We start from the raw sequence: 21,401 nt of genomic DNA, 5'->3' as shown, positions 1-21,401 counted from the left end.
AGAGGGAAGTGAAAGGAAAATGGCAAGGATATTGAAGAGGGTCACATGAGAAGAGGAGGAGGTCGAGATCACACAGAGGCCAAAGGACAAAAGGTGACCCAAGACACGTGAAGGGGGGGGGGGGGACCAAGGAAATATGTGGCTGGGGGCCTCTTCCCTCATCATGGCCTCCCTCTTTCCCTGGCCAGTGTCTCCTCTTATTTCATTGGCCATTCCTTCTGTTTGGTCTGTGCCCTTTTCTGTGTTCTCACACTTCTGCCTCTTTCCAGGACCTTTTCCTTTGATCTTCCTGGCTACCTCGCACCCTCTTCAAAGAAAAACGAAATTTCTACAAAATGTACTGGAGATTGCAGACAGCAGTTGCATTATTATACAGTAGAGTGCAATGAATAACTTAAGTTGCCATCCAGGATTCTAAACCAGTGGTTCTCAACCCTTGCACAAATTGAATTCTATAGTTATATTTATTTCAAAAAGGGAGGAACTAATATTCAGAAATACATGGAAAAATGCAGTAGTGTCGCCTTACATTAGTTTCGTTTTAGTCTATTGCTCTAGCTGGACTCTTTCGAATCCATGCATCTTTCTGTAGCTGTATTTTTCATGTTCGTTACTCTCAAGAACAATTACAAAAACAACCCAAATGCTTTAGGAGACCAACGCTGTGCCCACACTGGCTTGTTTGTATGGTGTTTTTACGTTGCATGGAACCAGTGGTTATTCAGCAACGGGACCAACAGCTTTACGCGACTTCCGAACCAACACACACTGGCGTTCAAGGCCTTGTAGATAAGAAGCAGTGTCAAGTATCTCGCTAATTCATTCCCAAATGAATAAGAACCCATCTTTCTCTCTTTTTCCTTCTAAATCAGCGGAGGGAATTTTACTTTTAGATGGAAGGGTGTTTCGAGGGAAGGACCACCTCCTAGATGGGCGTGAAAATTAAAAGGTTGAGGAATGGAATGAAATACATAATTTAGGCCAAAGGCCAAGCACTGGGACCTATGAGGTCACTCAAGAGCTGGAAAGGAAATTGAGATAAGTAGGTTTGGTGTAGCAGGAGTGATCGCTCTCGGTTACACTATGAAAGAATTGTTAGGGGATGGTGGATAGCAAGATGGAAGTTAGGTATGAAAGGATGTACAGTAAAAGGAATTGCAGCTGGGGCCTGAAGGGATGCTGCAAAGAACCTTTGCAATGCCAAAGGCCAAGCATTGGGACCTATGAAGTTATTCAGCGTTGAAACGGAAATTGACATCAAAAGGCTTGAAAGGTGTAATAGGAAAACCCGACAGTTGCAGTACAAATCACTAGATGGTGGAAAGTAAAATGGGAGAAAGAATTTAAGTGAATACACAGTAAAAGGATAGAAAGGGGCTGCAGCTAGTGGCCAAAGGCAAGTAACAAAGAATTTAAAGTAATACTTAGTGTGCCACTCAAAGTGCACTGACGGCACTATCCCCTGAAGTTTATCACAACACTAAAATTTCTCTTCAAATTGAGTATTTTCAATCCCCCCAAAAACTTATAAAATTCTAAAAGTGACATGTTCATAGGAACAGCTTGGCTTTTCCTACATATATTACCAGTTATATATTTAGATAAAGGATTATATTCCTTTGACTCTTTCAAGTACTGGAAATTAATTAGTGTATTTCTATATATCAGTTTCCTTCCAAAATGGACACCATTTACAATTCAAAAATTGTTATTTGGAATCTGCATAGCTGTCTTATATTAAAAATACATCAAATATGACAGCTTTACCCCCAAAAATTTTATAACAGGAAAACCTAATTTTCTGGGTTAATGAAACACTTGTTTAAAAAAATATGTAATCATTTACTTCATTTTTTGTTGTGGAGGCTAGACAACTGTGTATGACGAGAATTTACTACACTTCTTGCTCTTTGGGTTGTTGTCAAATGCCCGAAGCTTTGATAGATCTTTAAAAATAACTTAATATTCTGTACATATATCCAATAAGCAAACAAGCCAAAACCATTTTCATCTCACAAGACCCAACATATCCTGCCTACTCACACAGCCTTTCAACTATTCCATGTGATTTTGTACAAGACTTCCCTCAAAAGACTTCTTGATATTGCAAAATTAAAAGTCTTACCTACAACAGCTAAAAGCACAGAAACAGAACATTTTTGGTTTCATTCAGCTACACAGCAGCAATTTACATGGACAATTTACATCAAACATGAGGATCCATTTTGTTGGGACTAGGGAACATCACTTTGGTTTGGCTGAAGATATTACAACAAAACCCTGCTGGTTAAGACATACCAGAGCTAAGCATTGCCCTTTAAGGACAACATTCTTTATAAGGTGACTTTTTTTTTTTCTTTTTTTTTTTCTCTTACTTGAAATGCATTTGCTGCTGGCTGTAATTTTTCAAATACCTTTAATAGTACACTCCCTTATCAAATCAAACATAATAAATACCTTCTTGTGGACTAAAGTAAGCTTTGCATCAGATGTGCACATACATTTAAATGTATAAATAATAAATAAATTCACAGAAAAAACCTGCACTAAGGCTCATCTTTTCCCGAGCCCAGCACCGATATACTTTCTGAACTCTACAAATTGGCAGGTACACTATTTAATAGCAGTAGGGGGCACGTTCTGCTGCACAAACTGCTAACAAACTTCCCCAAAACTAATACAAATAATCTACTTTTGTAAAATCAACAGCATTTATGCTGGTTGGTTAGAGAAGGTAGGGATGGGTTATCTCCGCGACTCGTCGCCCCGAAGGGTGTCCATCGCTCGGAAAAAAACCATCAAAACCACCCTGTATCTACTACTGTGCCTTAATACGTGAATCAGACTCCCCAAAGGGATAGCAACCACCACCAACTGTAGCATCAATAGGGTCAGAGCCTTCTGTTCCCGACAGAGAATTCACCTCGGGTCAACTTCCTCGAAGACCTTTCTCACAGCAGGCAACCTCAGGCAAAACCTAAACCCTAAGTACTCCCATGATACAGTTAGAAACTGATTGTGTGAGGGTCACAGAAGGCGGAGCTTGTCATCCCCAGCATCTATAGAACAGACTCCATGTCTGAGGGTTATCACAGCCTTGCATCCAGTGAAGGACACGTCTAATGCTGTTCAGCTTCAACCAACTGAGGATTGGTAGTTGGTGTCAAGATATTTCAACATAATACCTGAACAACACTGCAAGGGGAGAACTGTTCACAGCACAGAACAATACTGACTAGGGACTAGTGTAGCTTCAGCAAACGATTGATAAACCTGTCCCATCCGTATTCAGCCAGGAAAGAATTGCCAACTTCATTTCTGCTTTATGGCCAGGCTATTATAGGCTACCCAAAGAGATTAGTGAATAATGGAAAGAAAGGCTATTACAGTATAACCCTACTTGTTAGTAATTATTTTGTAATTTTATGTTTTTTTTGTACTTTTCTTGAAGGAGATGCTGAGTAAAGCTACAAGTAGACTAACACATACATCCAATAAAGTAGTATTATTTTTGTAAGCTTTTTTCTTTTTTTCTCACTAAAGATCATTATCAATAGACAGTTAAAATTTTCTATAGCAAATATGAAGAAGCTAAAGAACACGAAAAATAATCATACAGTAGTGACAAACATTGGGTCGGTCGATTCAACTGCCCAACAATTATGATGGCTGTTCCCATAATGACACTTTAACGAGACTAAAATAAATTTGAAATTAGTATAATCCACCTCAACTTTCATATTCCTTCAAAACAAAAAACTCAAGTGTTCAACAGAACCAGACTATCTAACAGACAGACAGACAGACATACTGAAGAGATCTGTATAGCACAACTAATAATAATACAAAAAAAATAAAAATAAAAATCATTGTTGTTCACAATAAAACTGTTGCAGTGATTCATTATAGAAAGCTTTGTGCAGACAAGTAGCTTTTTTTTTGTCATTAACATCAATTAAAAACAACAACGATACCACGTTCATTTTACAAACTATGAACGCGCCACTGGTCTGTCAAGACTCCTCACATAATGATAAACTTTCCTGTCAGGACAGCATAGAACACTTAAAACTGCACGTATAGGAACGGAAGATAATCATTTTTATATATTCCTGAACATCAAACAAGCACACTATTTGGAATAAAGAATTTTACATCTCTTTGCTTGTTCTTTTCAGGGTACAATACACATGAACAGAAATTATGCCATACGGTTATGTTTTCTGTTAGCTTGGGGGTAGGGAAGGAATGAGGGAATTTTCTTGTGGGGGCTCTGGCTGAGGGACTTCCTTGGAGACTTCAATGACGTCGCAGGAGTTGGCAACGGTGGAAACTCTTCATCATAATCATAGTCCATCTCTTCCTCAGATGACGACACGTACATCTCAGAGCTCTCGCTATCCGTTCTGTGGAGTAAACAAAATTGGAGGATTATATCCAACGTATTATTGTGAAGTAGCTCTGCTGCTATAAAAACATAGCTAACCAAATGACTATTTATTGAATTACTCACTGTAACTCAAGGCTCTACTGGAAGAGTACAGTAAATTTCAATTCCTTAATGATATGACTAGTAGTAATTGATTAAAACTGGCACATTACCTTTGTTTACAATGTACTAACACCCCTCCCCACAAAAAAAATCAGTCATAATCACATTTTACCTAACAGATATTAAAAAATTTTTAAAAAGCCACTTGTGTAGAAACCCCAAACAGTTGTTTCTAACAAGAGAGAGGTTTAATATGATTGCTGATGAAGTGCAAGAATATTTATGAGTACTAATTGACAAATTAATAGAGATTTTCACTACAGCATTAACGACAGCATAGAGCAGGGGTGTCAAACACATATTTGGCCCACGGGATGGTCTTACGTGGCCCGCGAGGTGCGAAGAGATTTTTCAACTCAAGCTGCTACAACTGTTAGAACCGAGGAAAATTTAACTAACGTTACTAAACTGTTAAAACGAGGCATAAAAGGTTTTACCTTTCATTGATATGACAATAATTTATTAATTTATCTCATATTATAACTGCTGGCAATAAGTAATACCAAATCTTTGATGACCCTCGAGACCATAACCAGTGCATAATTGGCTCTCGAAAGGATTTGAGTTGACACCCCTGGCATAGAGGATGATGCTGTCACTAACACCAAGTTGGAAACCATTAGTTTTACATGTAATTATTGTTTGTATGGTGTTTTTGCGTTGCATGGAACCAGTGGTTATTCAGCAACGGGACCAACTGCTTTACGGGACTTCCAAACCACGTCAAGAGTGAACTTCTACCACCAGAAATACACATCTCTAACTCCTCAATGGAATGTTACATGTAAATATTCCCAGCCTACTCAAATATTATTACAAATCTATCAGCAATTGCCTATCTATTAATTAGACAAATATTACTGCAAGGTAACTCAACAGTAAATAGAGTGGATTACATTCTTATCTAAGGTTTCAACCAATGAAAGAGATGAAGGATTTTATAAATTGTATAACTTATCAAATAAATTATACTGTTGTACTTGATCTTCAATAACCCCTGCACACTCAGATTTAAATGACATGGGTTTTATATTTATTACGTGGATACTGTAAACCAAATTACAGTAAAAAAAAAAAAAAAAATTCATATCTTATATTGCTTTCATTACTGAACATACTGCCACACCCCCTCAAACCTTACAGTTAAGTAATAGTATATAACTAGAGGAAAATCATATGAGATAGGTTTTCACACTATTGCTACACCTGCACTGGGATATTTACGTACAAAGCTTCACAACAGGTCTTGGGTCTTCAATGATAATCAAGTAAAAGCTACTTGAACCTAGGCAATCATACAATGTTCACTGCAACCTTGTGTAAATATAAGAACTAGGCTTAACCTAATAAAAAAAACCTACAACATGTTATTGACAAGTGAGCTGAGAACACTCTTGTATTTACACTAGTACAATGAATGAATGCACACAACTGTTACCTTAAACTTTACTGCTGCTTCACCAAGTAAAGCTATAATAAATTATCTTAACACTATTACAATAGCTCCTATTCATGTCAGCTACTGTGCTAAGTATAAAAGAAAATATGAAACATTCTATGAGTTCATACCAGACCCTTTAATACTGACCCTGGAAATGTTGTTTTCAAGTTTACCCCCACAATGTTCAGACACCATTTAAATAATTCATTGAACAGAATCTCTATTAAAATTTTCTACCAACATTATTTGATGTCACTGACATCTCAACAGCTGGTAGTATAACAACATCCATAAATATCAGTTTTACACTGGAGAGCTAAACATTCCCATCCTTATCAAAACATTATGTACGCACTGCTTTTCACTCTTGATGAAAAATAACTTCTAACTGAAGTTTCATCATTACACAACTGACCTTGGCCTTATGATAGGAGGATGCACTGGACCTTGCATTTCAACGATGGTTGGCAGCCGAGTAGTAAACTTATCGGTGGGTCTCAGCTGTCGTAGAGTTCTGTTGGAAAGCTTCCACACGAGACGCTGGCGGTGAGGGGAGTGTCTCTGGTTCTCATACTGGTCCATAAGTTCTGCAACTACTTTTTGACATCGACCAAAGCTTTCATCCCCTACCTATAAAAGGAAAAAAAAATGATTTAAAAAAAACTTTCAACAAAGGCATTGTATGTATAGAAGACTAAGACTGTTAGCAAAGTTTCCTACTTTCTTATATGAAAATCATTTTGCGAGGTTCAAGTTTTGATAAAACTGAAAGAAATTCTTAAAAATCCCAAAATTAAACATTATTAATCTACTTCAAAAAGACCACTGATGCAGTTACCAAACTGACCAGAAAGGATAAAGGATAAATCGTTCTTTAGACACCAAATCTTAGGTTCACATACCCAAAGCCCAGTGTATACATACTTTGTGGAGACAGAGCATTAAACATTTGAAGTATGCGCAGTGAGCTAGCTGAACTCCCTTGGACTAATATGAAAATCTGGAACAACTAACAAACTCAAGTCTTGGGTGAAGAACTTTAAAAACTAGTTATCTCCCGAATAAAAAAAAAAAAAAAAATGAAACCTTTCCATAGGACCCACTTCCTGAACCACCTATTCAAGAGGCTTCCTCAAGTGTCCATATGTGCAAATGAAGAAGTGACAAACAAGATATATATGTCCAAAGTTAATTTCTTAGTACAGTAACTTGAAGAGAGGGGGAAAAACAAGTACATAGTTTGAACTTAAAGTTCCAATTATTCAACAACATGACTGTTAGAAAAAACAGCATACCAAATATGACAAGGTTGACAGTAGTCAGAGGTGGTATAAAGCATATATAAAAATATGCAAAAGTTTCACTAATGCATGCACAATGAAATCACCAAATAAAGGGAACAAAGATGAATACCATGGATCTGGAATATGAAATTTTAAGGGTCTCAAGGTTTCCCCCGTTTAAGATGAAAGTCAACAACCAAAGATTAAACCATAATATACAATAACATTCTTTTCTAAGCACAGACAGTCTCCAAAAACCTTGAAAGGATTCCTAAACCAGTAAATTCTCTTATCATTGCAACAAATGGACTGGAGGTGTTATTGAGTTTTTCACAAGTAAATTTGCAGGCAAGAATGATAAACTGCTTTTAGTTAAAGAAAACCTTTCACTAGTCTGGGTATTAATTCAATGCACTAAACTTTCTAACAGTCATAATTAGGTTTTGTTGAGCTTAAACTTTGTGCTAATAGATTCAGCACCAAGTCTGTATTAACAAGTAATTTGTTTTTAAGCCACACCAAACACATCCAACACCTCTGGGTAAATCTAGCTGGCCAAGTAGTTGGCATCCCACAGCTACCTCATGGAGTCATACTACCAATCCTCCAACATATGCAAACTTGGGAGCTTAGTAATCTGTACTTATTGCCAAATATACAGGAAATATACACCAAACACCTTTCTTACAACTCAGGTCCAGTAAAGATTCTTCATTTCTTGATACCTAAAACCTAACCTAGCCAGTTAGAATCATGAAAACTGTAATGAGACAGTGAGTTTCACATTACTCTGTCTGCTGGCTATCAAATGTATGGCATACAGGTTGCCTTTTCCTCAGACAGTCCATGCCACTGCTATCAAGTTTAAGCAAACTGAGCACAACAGAGTCTAGGCCAAAGTGAGGAAATTTGAGAGAAGCACACAATTCACAAAACAAGTTACACCTAAATGGATTTCTTTTACAGCAGCAATAAATATTTTAGCTGGAGCACAAAAGGTCATAGCCACAGCTTTTCACAAGACTAATTATTTCATAAAATCATAAGTATTCCACTTCCAAAAATGAACAACCTCCAATGTATCCATGAGGCTGTGTACGGTCAGCAATGATTGAAGCTTAATCAATCATAATTAAACAATTGAAAAGTCATCAACTTTCTTCCAACACTTTAATGTGAAAGACTATCTACATATACCTATAGTACCTATATCTCTCATATCTATATAGGGTGTAACACAAGTTAATGCAAATATTTTGGGAAATTAAAGTCAATCTGAGCAGAAAATGTTCTATAAACATAATTTTAAATGTTCTATAAACATACATTTTCAGGTGTCGTTTGTGGGTAAGGTGAATGGCAAAGTAAGATGGCGTGCACGGGATGTCTGAATACACACTGCTATGGGGAGAGGGTCTGGGGGGAGGAGCTGATCACTTCACTTGTTACTCTAAACAACATGACTTTTCTGCCAAGAGCGTGTCCAAGTTACAAGTGTCAGATTCCTTATTCATTTTGTGAGCAAGAAACTGGCGACAATGCCTTACCGTTCCAGTAATGTGGAATATGCTGATATGATGTTTCTTTATGGGTTTTACAACGATGAACTCGTGTTATATAAAAAGGAAATCAGCAATTAGGCCAAAGTGAATAAAATACTTCCAAATCAAATGAATTCTTTAGACAGTGAAGAAAGGGGAAAATTTAAGTATCATTGAAACCTTCTCCCCTGTCAATGGCATACACCACTCGAAGGGAAACACACACAAAAAAAAAATGATTTCGTCTGTCAGACAAAAATTATGGAAAATTAACTTTCTTCAGTCTTTCACGAAAAGATTGCACTTATATTCATGCTGTAATCAAAAGAGGTAAAAAAGCTGACGTTCAAAGTGTAGTAACCTCCCTACCTGCATTCCCCTCATCATCATCAATTCACCATAGGCCTAGTCCTGACTCCTGATTCAACAATTCTGTAACTTTTACACTATTTTTTTTTGTGAAGCTAATTATTAAAATTAGATTACAGTGAAGTCTGTTCACATGTGATTTGCAAATAGAAGGGACTGTAATGTTACATTTTTCAAAAACATGCGAGAAAATCTCATAATTAAAGACTAGCAATCCAGTTAACTAATGCACTTCAGCAACCATCCTCCTCCTCCTCCTCCTCCTGCCCCTGACTACTCAGACAGCGTATGCCATGTTGGCTGAGAGGAGCATTAAGGGAAACCAGTCATTTGAAAAACTTGCCTCACCGAGAAACAAAGCCTTAAAATGCATTTGTTTATGGAGCATTTTCTGCTTAGAATGTCCTTTTCTTTCATTTCCTGAAATATTTGCATAAAGTCGTGTTACACCCTGTATATTACTTAGCATTGGGACCTACAGCTTATTGTGGGATCCGAACAACACTATATTGAGAAATGAATTTCTAATCACCAGAAATAAATTCCTCTGGTTCCTGGCAGCAGCGGGAAGTGAACTCAGGCTACCAGATTGATAAGCAAATCCGCAACCAACCCACTCGTACACTGAGGGACTGCTAAACAAGGGGAAACAACTCAACAATTTCCACTGAAATTACCTTGAAGGATCCACCATTCAATTCTGTTTTGATGAATTTATCAATTAAAATACTTTCTTTTGATGAATTTATCAACTAAATACTTGTTTCACTAGTGCATTCATGTTCAAACAATATTTTTCAAGGGGTTTGCAATTACTATAAGCAGACTGCTTAGAACTGTTGAGAACCACTTTGGTTTCTGGCTTATAAATGGGTTAACCCTAATTGTAACATCAACCAACCCACTCACCAGGGTCAGCTTGTTTCTCACGTTAGCATCACTACCAAAGAAGGAATTCATTGCGACACATGAAGTACTACATACCTTACATATAGTTTTCAGGTGGTCGACACATGCAAGGTGAAGTTGCCTGTTGACTATGTCTTGCCTCAGCTCCAAAGCCAAAAGAGCAAGCGCCAGTTCCGACGGCCTGAACGTAGCAGCTGCGCCATCACACTCCACAATTTCCAGCTTATGGATCAGTGTGGTAAGGGAAGGGGGAAGTGTTTGAGATGTTTGGTCGTCTAAGTGTGGGGCAGCTAAGTGAGCGTGAGCAGCAAAAAGGAGGCGGAGAAAAGTGAGGGGCGTCACAGGTGGCTGGCAGCGCAAATCGGTGGCCAGCTTGTCCATAATGATGCGTTCCATGCGGGTCACATCACCTGACGAGCACTTGCACTGAGAGATGGTGGTCAAGTCTCTGCTATCTGGTACCACCTGAGGTACATCCCGCAAGTGGTTGTATCCTGGTGTATACTGGCAGGACAGATGGAAGGCACTCACAGCAATGCAAGACAAATGCTTTGGCTGTGCCTGAAACAATCAAACCTCATTCGTATCTGGGATAACAATCTTCAGCATACATGCAGACTCAACTCGATCCATATTTTTGTCAATTCTACTAAGACTTAGAGTAATTTAATCCATACATTAGTCTCATTACACTAACTTAACATCCAACAACTTTTGAGAACACTATAGAAGAAAATGTTCTGAGAGAGATCATGTAATAAATATATAAGCACAAGGTATTTTTTAAACTACTTTAAAAACTAGTTTGCTTACGTACTTTCATTCGTGTGAGGAACCGATCCATGATGTTGACAGCGTTGAAGAAAGTGTCGGGAGGAAGATCATACCACACCTTCAAGCAGCGCAAAACATGAGCTGACCCATTACGCATCCTCATGCTGATTTCACCACCATCCTGCTGTGGAAGTTGGAAGCTACTTACTGACGGATAACCAATTTCTAATCTAAAAAATCTTAGCATTTCTATATATTTCAATTTGGAACGCATATACAGAGATTCAGCATTTTTTCAATTAAAAGCAACAGTTCCGGGTTTTTATATACACAACAGGCATATTTTTATTTCATTCTTAAAACTAACAAAGAATGGCACAAAGGACAGTGCTTCCAGATTCTTTCAACCTTCCCAAAAACTGGCTAAAATGCATTTCTTTCATTCATGAGGCTGGGGAACAATTCTGTACCTAGCTTCTACACCTTTCACTGGTGCACCTGTATTTAGCATAACTACAGGATATTACTAGGACAGGAAGAGCTCACGCACACAGGGGCAGTTTAATCTGATAACATTGATGTTTAACTGCTAAAGGGTCATTCAGATCTACAACCCTTGAACATAATGAATTCTTAACTACTTAAATGGTACAAAATACACAGCCCAATTATTGCATACTAATTGGTTTACAAGACTATGCTAACTGCAATAGATTACTGACAGCAAACACATTCTGGAGCACTATTAAAGCTATTATAATCTGTGACAACGATCCATCCAGGGTATTATATAGTATATAGCTGATAACTGATGGAAGATGATGAACTTTTAAATCAGAAGGAAATTGAAAAAGTTTTAGTTAGTACAAAGTTGAAAGTGTTTTCATCTAAAACATCTTCACCCACAGCATTCCCACTATACATTATTCACATTCCCATGACCTATGCTACACATTTATTCAAAACTTTTCTTTGCAAAATGTTTGCATATTCACTTGCACAAATGGCAAATAAGACTGCAGTGTGCAAGCAGATATTTGAATGCTCTTGGTGGGAGGCACTATATTTTCTCAGTGGGAGGTAATATATTTTCCTAATAACCTCAGCTAAACCAGGCACACTCACTCAGTAATGCAAATATGCAAACTCAATTACAGTAGTAATAAAAATATGAATTCTGGCTTTATGAGATGGTGATGTACTGACTGGTTTAGAGTTTAGAGAGAAAAAGAGGGTAACTATTACCACAGCACCAAGTTCAATGGGAAAGTCTCCATCATGAATTTCAAGGAAGAACACTGAAGTGACCTTCTAATAATCCTAAGGCTTTCTTTCCTTACAATTAAAATGCGCACACTAAAATTTAGTGGGAAGCAAGTGTTAGTCTATCTGCCAAGGTTCATTGTTCATCTGTTGTGCCTTTTTGTGTCAAGAGCACCACCACCACCTGCCAAGTGGCAGAGGGAGGTCCTCCCAACAACAACTTACGAACGGTTTCATATTACAGGGCGGTCTCATAATTTTGTTTGCACAGAGTAAGGTGTAATAAAGATGACCATGCAGGACCTCATTCAAGTAAAGGAAAACCTACAGTCATAGTTGGAAGCAGTTAGTTGGGGAAAATTAAAATGTTGCTGCTAGACACTGGCATTAGTAATACATAGACAGGGCAAAATTAAAGGGGATGAACCACTACCAATGGCATTCAGAAACATGTAATATTGTTTTTAATTATTATTATTATTATTGGTCTTTTCTACTACTTCCTCTAAGCTTTTCTGCATCACAACCCAAGATCATGAGGTACAAGAAAATCTGTCTTTTCATCATCTCTTTCCAAGATGTATCATCTGGGCATTTCTGCATCCCCGTATGTCACTGATACAGGTTAGCATTTGGCATTATTATTACCTTACAATAATAATGCATGCCTATAACTCTTCAAAATTAAAGTGTACACTCAAGAGCAGTTGGCACTGCAGAGCTTTGCTTTTCTGTTAAATCAACTACAATTTGTAGTGAAAGGCCTGAGAGGAAGGAAGACTTCCTCATCCCAAACATGAAGAGCTTAAACATCCATTCTTCTGTGGAATCATCAGCAACACTGAGTACACCCTTATTCATAGGAGTGCTTGCAGTTTGCAAAGCATCACTGAATAAGTGAATAAGAGATAACTGAAAGTTGGTCTTTGAGTGTTAAGTGTAAAGCTCACGGCAAAGTTTTGGACACTCCCCAGGAAGGTATCAGTGTTTAAGAAGAATGGCTCACCAACAGGCAACATCCAAAATATATACTAATGCAAAACAGGATGAATTACTGTACTGTAATTGTACAGACAAGTCACTCTCTTGGGTGACAGTTTCAGCAAACATGTTTTCCTAAGTGCTAAACTGAACAAAATCCTTTGACTTCCAACAGTCCAGGAGGATTCTCAGCCAGTCACTAGGAAATTGTTTCACAAACAATTGCAACAAAGTCATCCACTACCAAAAGGAGAAGAGGTCAAGGCTCTTCTGCTTCTTGCCAAATGCACTTGAACATCTGACAAGCTAGTTTGCTGCACAGAACTGAGGAATTGGGTGTCTACTTGGCCCCTACTAGGACTACTACCCTTCAACCAGTGGCCAAAGGTATTCATGGCAGCAAATAAGCACCAGCAACAGAGGATGCCATTTGAAGTGCTGGTGGTGTATGAGGGAGAGTTTAACTTGTATACTCATGGAATATACCCTCTGTGGAATCTTTGTTCCAACATTGGAGTGTAGCTGATATGTACACACTGAGTAAGCATTGAGGTGTTTGTATGAGGACAACCATGACCTTGGATATCAGGCATCTGGAAATGTGGCTACTGTCCAGAAAAAAATGAAAGCAGACAATGGCCATATGCCTTTAGGTCATGGCTTAGCAAGATCCAGGAAGCACCCAAAAGCCTAAATGAGTTTCATGACCATAGTAAGTATAACAGGAAATGATTCTTTGATGCCCTGATTGACTCCTACTGTGTAATGTCGGTAGGATTGAGAACTTCCCGGCTGCTCCCCAACAGCATCCAAGTGCATTAACACCATGTTTTCCAACACACTGTCTGTCATGGTCGTTCCAGTCACAACCTACACTCTCTTCACAGACCTCTACGGAATCTGTTTACATCCCTAGTACGGCAAACAAACCGCATGTCATCACACCACCTTCTCACATGCCTGCCAGTGCCTGTTGGAACTGGGGACGTATTAAGCCTCTTCAATTACAAATAGCTGCATGGATGAAAACATGGATATGCTGGGCTTAATAGACATCATATTCCTGCTAACAGATCTAAGTCAAACTGAACACTGCACTGAGGGGGATGGAGGAATGGAAACTCAAACATTTAAAGCACTGCACAATCATTATTTGTCTTTCATTAAACTTGTTGCATGGTACAGTGCAAACATTACTTATCAAAATACTGTTTGGTGATAATGAATTGAGAGCAGATACACAATAGGGTAAACTTGATGGCAGCAAAGTGGATCTCAAATCGACATTCTTCTTACTAAAACACTTATTTTGTGGGTGTACTGCAAGTAAATTTGTTTTTACTTCAATTATTTTTATCATACTGCAGTGCTATTTTGTTATTTTTCTGTGGACTCTTGACATATATTGACCATGCATGTTCTGCACCTAAAGGCATCTTAAAGGGCAAGGATTTCTGAACAGCCAGGCACCTGAGCACACAATACTCATGCATAATTTGTACTTTACAACAGGGGCACTTGTCACCTACTGGCACAAATAATACAGGTTACTGGATTTCCCTCTTGACATTATTATGTTTTCCATCATTTCACAACACTCGTCTTCACTTGCCATCATTTCCAAGTTTTTCACTGCAATGATGCTTCAATTGTTTTTTACACCACTGCTAGTCCTTTGGGTGTAAACAAATCCACACATCTGAGACTTGAAAATGTATTAACATAAAAGGTTACAGGCCACATTACTTGGCAGTCTCTCTCCTATCTCCAAACCATACATTGCCTCTTCTCCCCCAAAACAAATAGCATACACTTTACCCTAAATCAACTGCAGACCCCATGAAATGAACAAACTAGAATCCACTCATGAGTACACTTTCTCTCAACCTTATTTATATAGAGTATATTTAAGTTTCTTTTTACATTTAGATTTTCTTCTTCTTAACTATATAAAAAAAAAAAACTGCTACAGCCCACACTACAGTTCCAAGTTGCTCGATTAAAATAAATATAAGAGTACTGTAATTTGTATTTGTCCTGACTTTGGAAACCAGAGCGTATTAGGAAGATGGAATATACCTCAGCATGACCTGGAATCAGCTGTTGCATCTTGGCAACAAGGTACTTTGGCAAGTGGAGGAATACCACCACACTCACCTGCCATCGCCAGGCACATTTTCATTCAGCATCAAACACGGGTGGGAAAGATGATGAAGGCTCTGGTTAGTATTTGCGAGTACACCGCTGAAATGGAGATCTTGGCTCGAACAACAAGCAAAGAACTGAAGTTTCAGCCAGTCGAAAAGGCAGCTTCTGTCTGTCACTTGGCCCATTCTCCCAACACACACAAACAGTCTACTAAAACCATTGTTGCCAAAAGAACCATAAATACGCCCCATCCCCAAGTAAGGCATTGCTTTTACATCACTGGCTGCAATGGTGGGATATTGAGCATTTTGAAAAATATGACCTCTGGCTCACCTCTTTCTCAACTACTCAGGAAATTCAAGTCAGCCATAACATCAAGCCTTAATTACTGTAAGTTTAATCTAATCAGGTGAAGTGAAAAGTCCTCCCTTCCATAGCAGTTCCATCTTTGGAGCAGTTGGCAAACATGGTTGCCTGCAGCTAACATTTAATATTAGTTCTTACTTCTATGGTTCAACTATATTTGTAAGAACATTCATACACAGACATGCTACAATCTCATCCTCAACTGTCATCACAAAGAGTGAAGCAGTTCACCTCGGTTCCATTTACTATAAGGCAATTTCTATGTTCATCTGCTAGATTGCGACGTGACACTAGTGGCTGGGATAAATTTTAATCCACCCCGAAAGCTGTGGCAATTGAAAAATAAAACAGTCCCCACCCCCCTTGAATTAAACATGCATTGAGGTTAGTACTTGAAAAGCATCACCCTGAATCTCTCTCATATAGAATTGTGGTTTCACATACACTAATGAATCAATCTCAAATGGAATTGTACTTTCACATACAATAAATAAGTTAAATACCACTTCTGCTCATCACTGGACACAAGGAGGATTCCAGACAACAGAAACCAAACTACGCTACCTTCATATCAAAACTACAGTAGTATATTGAAATTAAACTAACATCTTCCAGTGTCTCAAATTACAAATAATTACCAATGAATTTTCATTTCCAAGTGAGTAACTGTAGTTTCCATAAACTTTTAAATGTGAAGGACAATAATTTCATATAAAAACTCCTGCAACTCTGATTCTCTGTGCATAAATGATATGCGAATTTTGAAGTTGATACTGACAGCATTTCACTTATGCCTGATGTTTGTAGATACAAATAGTTGTTGCTATATTATCTGCAGTACATAATACACACACACACATATATATATATATATATATATATAAATATATATATATATTAAATGCACAATATTTATAAAACAAATGTTTGTGCTTGGTAATGCCATTGTGTCTCTTAGATTTATTTGGTATGTTTGCTTGAGAATGACCTACATTCCAAACGTTTCATGGTTACAAAAACACACACATTAGATATAATATATATATATATATTATATATAATTATATATATATATAATATATATATATATATATATATATATATATATATATATAATATTATTATATAATATATATATAATAATATATATATATATAATATATTATATATATATATATGTATAACAGAATCACGGAAAGTTAGGAACGTGATAAATCCATAAATAAAGATAAATGCCACGAAGGAAAAATAAACGAAGGAGTCTGCGAGATCTTTCGGCTGAAAAGCCCTTTACTGAAGCAGCTGCTTCAGTAAAGGGGTCTTTTCAGCCGAAAGATCTCGCAGACTCCTTCGTTTATTTTTCCTTCGTGGCATTTATCTTTATATATATATATAATAATATATATATATATAAAATATATAAATATATATATATATATATATATATATATTATAACTATATATATATATACATATACATATATATATATAATATATATATATATATATATATATATATGATATGTATGATAAATATATATATGTAACTAAATTCTTCTGTTAAAACTGGATACATCTCAAGTATAAAAGGCTCATCAAAACACACTGGTTCAAAGCTAGGGACTATTATATTCTGGTGGACTCGCTTCCAACCTTATCAAGCGACACTAATATCACTTTAGTGTCGCAGCTAGCCTTCATAAATACAGTGTATATACCATTGCAAAATGCTCTCGTCCCAATTCAATTGCGATTGGATGTTATCATGACTTTTCTTGATGTCCTTGTCACAGATACTATGAAGCCTTAAGCTATGTGGCCTGTTTAAATATAAAATATATATATATGTATTATATATATATATGTGTATATTATATATCAATATATATATATATATATATATATATATATATATATAATGAACATTAATACGCGTACTATTATAATACATAACGTACACTGATTGTATCGCCGTACGCTTCTACCAGTGTACCAGATGACCCCACCCGCAAACCTCACAAGACTGCAAATGCGTAGGTCGTTCAATCGTTCACTCATTTCCGATCGTCTACATTAATGCAACGAGCTTAAGAATGTGGTTGACTTTGGAACATACCATAACTGATACTGAATGCCAATATGCCACTGATCACTTGGCGACTAAATCGAAATAACGAAGCAGATGTCGATAGGCCTAACTACTACTACATGTTCCGTTGACTACAGTCCGTCTAACTACCGCCATTGGCCGCACTGAAACTCAGGGAATTTCTTCAATTTTCATTCGATAAACCGATGAAATGTTCGTGTAGGAAGAAACTGTGAGATGTACTCATCTACAAACAGGCCACTTGGCGAGAAGCTCGGCTCGCAAACATCGCCTGCTTACCCTACGACCAACGGTGTCCAAAAGCAAAGGTTAAAAATAGCTGGCGACGTCATTAGGAGGGGAATTCAAAGATGGCAACACTGCCTAGATACCCACGGAACTACTGGCTGGGGGAAGAGAAGCAGCGGGGGGGGGAGGGGGGGTCGGTAAGGGCACTACTAATCCATACGTTGAAGTCATAAAGGTGATGTTGCCTTCCAAATATCAAGCCGTCGGGGCGATTCATAACACCAGGTCTCAACAGAGAAATTCTAACCACTGTATACTATATCGACGCAACTTTTATTTTTCTTTTAACCAGTAAAACACTAACGCCAAAAAAACCCTGTGACACTATCTTCTAACTGAACAAAAACAAATATTTGACGACAAATGCTCGGGCAACCAGTACGAGAGAGAGAGAGAGAGAGAGAGAGAGAGAGAGAGAGAGAGAGAGAGAGAGAGAGGAGAGAGAGAGAGAGAGAGCGGCGAGGGGGCGGGGTCGGAGCAGCGAACGCTCTCGGGAAATGGTTGGCCCTTTAATTTCAAATGGGTTGTGTGAGCGATGTAGACGACGACGATGACGTACAAACGCGAACGTCTCAGACCCTACTACTTTTTTTTCCGTCATGACGAAACCAGCAGCGGGTAGTTAGGTGCTGGAAATATGATTATATTATTATTCACTACGACGTCAAAGACATTTCTAGGTCACGATACGTCACTTTAAGATCCGCGTCCAGATACGAGTAGTATTAGTATAGACTGTAGAGTGAATGGTGATATGAACGAATATGGCTACAGTCAGGACTTTGCTGCAAAATGCTGAGTATTTAACGTTATTTGGAATAAAAAAGATTAGGGAAAGAGAAGAGTGCTGAACTTACACCCACCCTTCCCATTCAGTTACGCTAGTGAGAAACAGAGGAGCCTAACGGAGTACTGTAGAGTGTAGGAGGAGAATTTGTGGTCCCTGGAGATAGCTGACTAAACCAACGGGGGCCTGACCCTATCTAGAAGCTGCCCTTTGGCCTCAAAACGAAATACACACCAACCAACACGGCCCTATTAAGGTCTTTTGATGAGGAACTTACCTTGGCAGCGTGGGGAAGTGCCAAGGAAGGCTGGTATTTAGGCTCGAGGAGGAGGGCCTCAAGCAACGGCGTCAGCAGATCGTGGCTGCTGTCAGCTGCTGCCATGGCAGCGCCAGAGACAGCACCAGCAGCAGGAAGCTGAGCACAAGCCATCTCCTAAGTACCAGCTATCGATACACACAACCCACACTAACCAGCTGCACCACCTGCGGAAGAAAAAGGGCCTTCGTTATCCTATTTCACATTTATATATATATTATATATGATCAATCACCTTTAGTTAACATGTATAAAAATATATTTATTCCGAGGTAGAGATATTAAAGGATATTTGTAGCTTAATGCGTATTATATGTGTATATATATATTATTTATATTACATCAAATCAAACTGTTGGTAGGCATGTTTCCTTCGAAGTGAAGCTGAAAATAGCTGAGCCCCTGAACTGCTTCGCCGCCCACAGCAACAAGAAACCCACAGAATTGATCGTCGGTCGTCTTCAAAAGGAAGAGCAAATTGGGTTGTTTCGTCAGAGGGACGAAGCAGAACTGGACAAGAAGAAATGAAGAGAAGAAAGGAACAATTGTTGCTCACCTGTCCAACTTGGCTTACTGCATCTTGCCGTTTTTGGTGTCCATGGTTAACAAAGAGAGGAAATTGGGGAGGAGTTGCTGGCGACGAAGGTCCTCGATGCAGGTGGAGGAGGAGGCATAGAGGAAGGTGAATCGATAAAATCTTTGGCAATATTATCTTGAATGTGGCGCGAGGGGGCGTGTGGACACTCGCATGGCACTCGGAGAGCCTCAGATATGTACTTTCATGGGAGATCGAGGCTCGGCGCCGATTATCACAGATACGATTTGTACAAGTCTGACGGGCCACTCGCGACGTTCTTTCCCCGACCGTGGTTTTGTTTATACTGACTGCCTCCGCTGCCTCCTCCTCTCTCACAACAGGGCAGATGGCTTGTTGTGCGCCGTGCACCTTCGCTCTCCGATATTCCTCCGCCCGAGCAAGTAGTTCACCAGATATGGCTCAAAATAAAGGTTTCCTCGTGTTACTTTTATATTTTATAGAAGCCATATACGTGAATGATAACGTACGGTGACATTGGTGAGAGATTTTTGAAATAATAGCCTCGTTTTGTCACATTTCCTAATGATTGCTTTGTTCATCAGCTGATGGCTGGGGGCGGGGGACGGGAGATGGGGGGTTCAAATATTGATGTTTAGCTCCTCCGTGCAAGTTTCTAGCTTTCGTCATCCAACTAGAAACGTCTGTCGTTATAAACAAACATTTTGCAACTGAAGTAACGCAGCTTTAGCTTTCCCTGATACTAGGAAGACAAAGCGCTTATAACGTACGTGATAGATAGGAATAGACAGTCTTGCATCAGACAACTCCCCCTGTGGCCTCTGTGGCCGTGACGTTCGTAACTCCATAGGGAGGCCTGGAGTGGAGGGTCGGTTAGGGTAGGGATGGGATGTTTGACAACTGCCATGTTGTTTATTTACTAAAAAAAAAAAATCGTTACTCTCCATTCATATGTCTTCAATCCGACGAGAAATCGTATACTACATATTAGATTGCTTTTAAAAAACATTCGCACTCTTAATGTAAGCTTCGATCATTTCATGCAGTGAGTCTTCCCTCACTGGCAAGGAAATAAACAGTGGAAGATCATATTTCAACGGTCGATCCAGACGAGTAATTTCATCTGCGGAAGCAAAACCAATCATTTGCTACACAACCACCTCTGGTTTCGCTGGAAAAAAGGGACAATAAGCACGTCAACAATAGGTACATCTAACAGTGGTGGATTATAGCAACTCGAAACTATCCAGATTAACACCTGGTTACTATATCATTAATGTTAATAGGTTTCAGGTCTGTTAAACTCTACGTCAGTCATTCGTCCTTCCTAAGAAGGCAGTTCTCATATATTTGCTGTCCTTCATCTCCTGCCCGTGCCGATATAAGTACAATGGAATCCAAGGCGGTTTTGTGGATCAGTGCCCTTTTCCTTTTAACGGTGAGGTGGTTGGTTTCTCTGCTGCCCACCCCTTTCTACAGGTACTACGTACTACTTTCATCATTATTCTGTTCAGGGAAGGCTCCAAAGGTGGGGGTTGACCCCACCCCGCAATGATCCTTACTGAGTTGGTCAAATCGTGACGAGTTGGATGGTCGAAAATGGCCAGCGCTAATATTTTGTTGAATACGTGCCCTCTGGATACAGGTGCCAGGTCTGTGATGTTTTTCCACAAATTTTCGGTAGTCGCCCCCCACACACACACTATATATATATATT

General features: G+C 38.6%; 1 protein-coding gene across 1 annotated transcript; it reads right to left on the bottom strand.

Moving 5' to 3' along the window:
• Positions 1-1,818: 1,818 nt before the first annotated feature.
• On the bottom strand, positions 1,819-20,055 carry LOC135213208 (cyclin G-like). Its single transcript, XM_064247189.1, has 6 exons — positions 19,685-20,055; positions 19,090-19,295; positions 10,913-11,053; positions 10,171-10,656; positions 6,409-6,623; positions 1,819-4,406 (listed from the first exon to the last, which is right to left on the bottom strand). Exons 2-6 carry the CDS (start codon positions 19,240-19,242, stop codon positions 4,202-4,204), a joined length of 1,200 nt encoding a protein of 399 aa, XP_064103259.1. The 5' UTR covers positions 19,243-19,295; positions 19,685-20,055; the 3' UTR covers positions 1,819-4,201.
• Positions 20,056-21,401: the final 1,346 nt, after the last annotated feature.

This window comes from Macrobrachium nipponense, chromosome 42 (genome assembly GCF_015104395.2).
Source record: "Macrobrachium nipponense isolate FS-2020 chromosome 42, ASM1510439v2, whole genome shotgun sequence".
Classification (NCBI taxonomy): domain Eukaryota; kingdom Metazoa; phylum Arthropoda; class Malacostraca; order Decapoda; family Palaemonidae; genus Macrobrachium; species Macrobrachium nipponense.
This window is presented reverse-complemented; position numbering and strand designations above follow the sequence as displayed.

Bases quoted from the DNA above. Each gene is read 5' to 3' on its own strand.
- LOC135213208 (XM_064247189.1), bottom strand. From the start codon at position 19,242: ATGGCTTGTGCTCAGCTTCCTGCTGCTGGTGCTGTCTCTGGCGCTGCC. The intron at 6,624-10,170 runs GTATGTAGTACT...TTCCTTTTATAG, and splicing joins ACCTGAAAACTATATGTAAG to GTAGGGGATGAAAGCTTTGG. The intron at 4,407-6,408 runs GTCAGTTGTGTA...TTTACTCCACAG, and splicing joins CCTCCTATCATAAGGCCAAG to AACGGATAGCGAGAGCTCTG.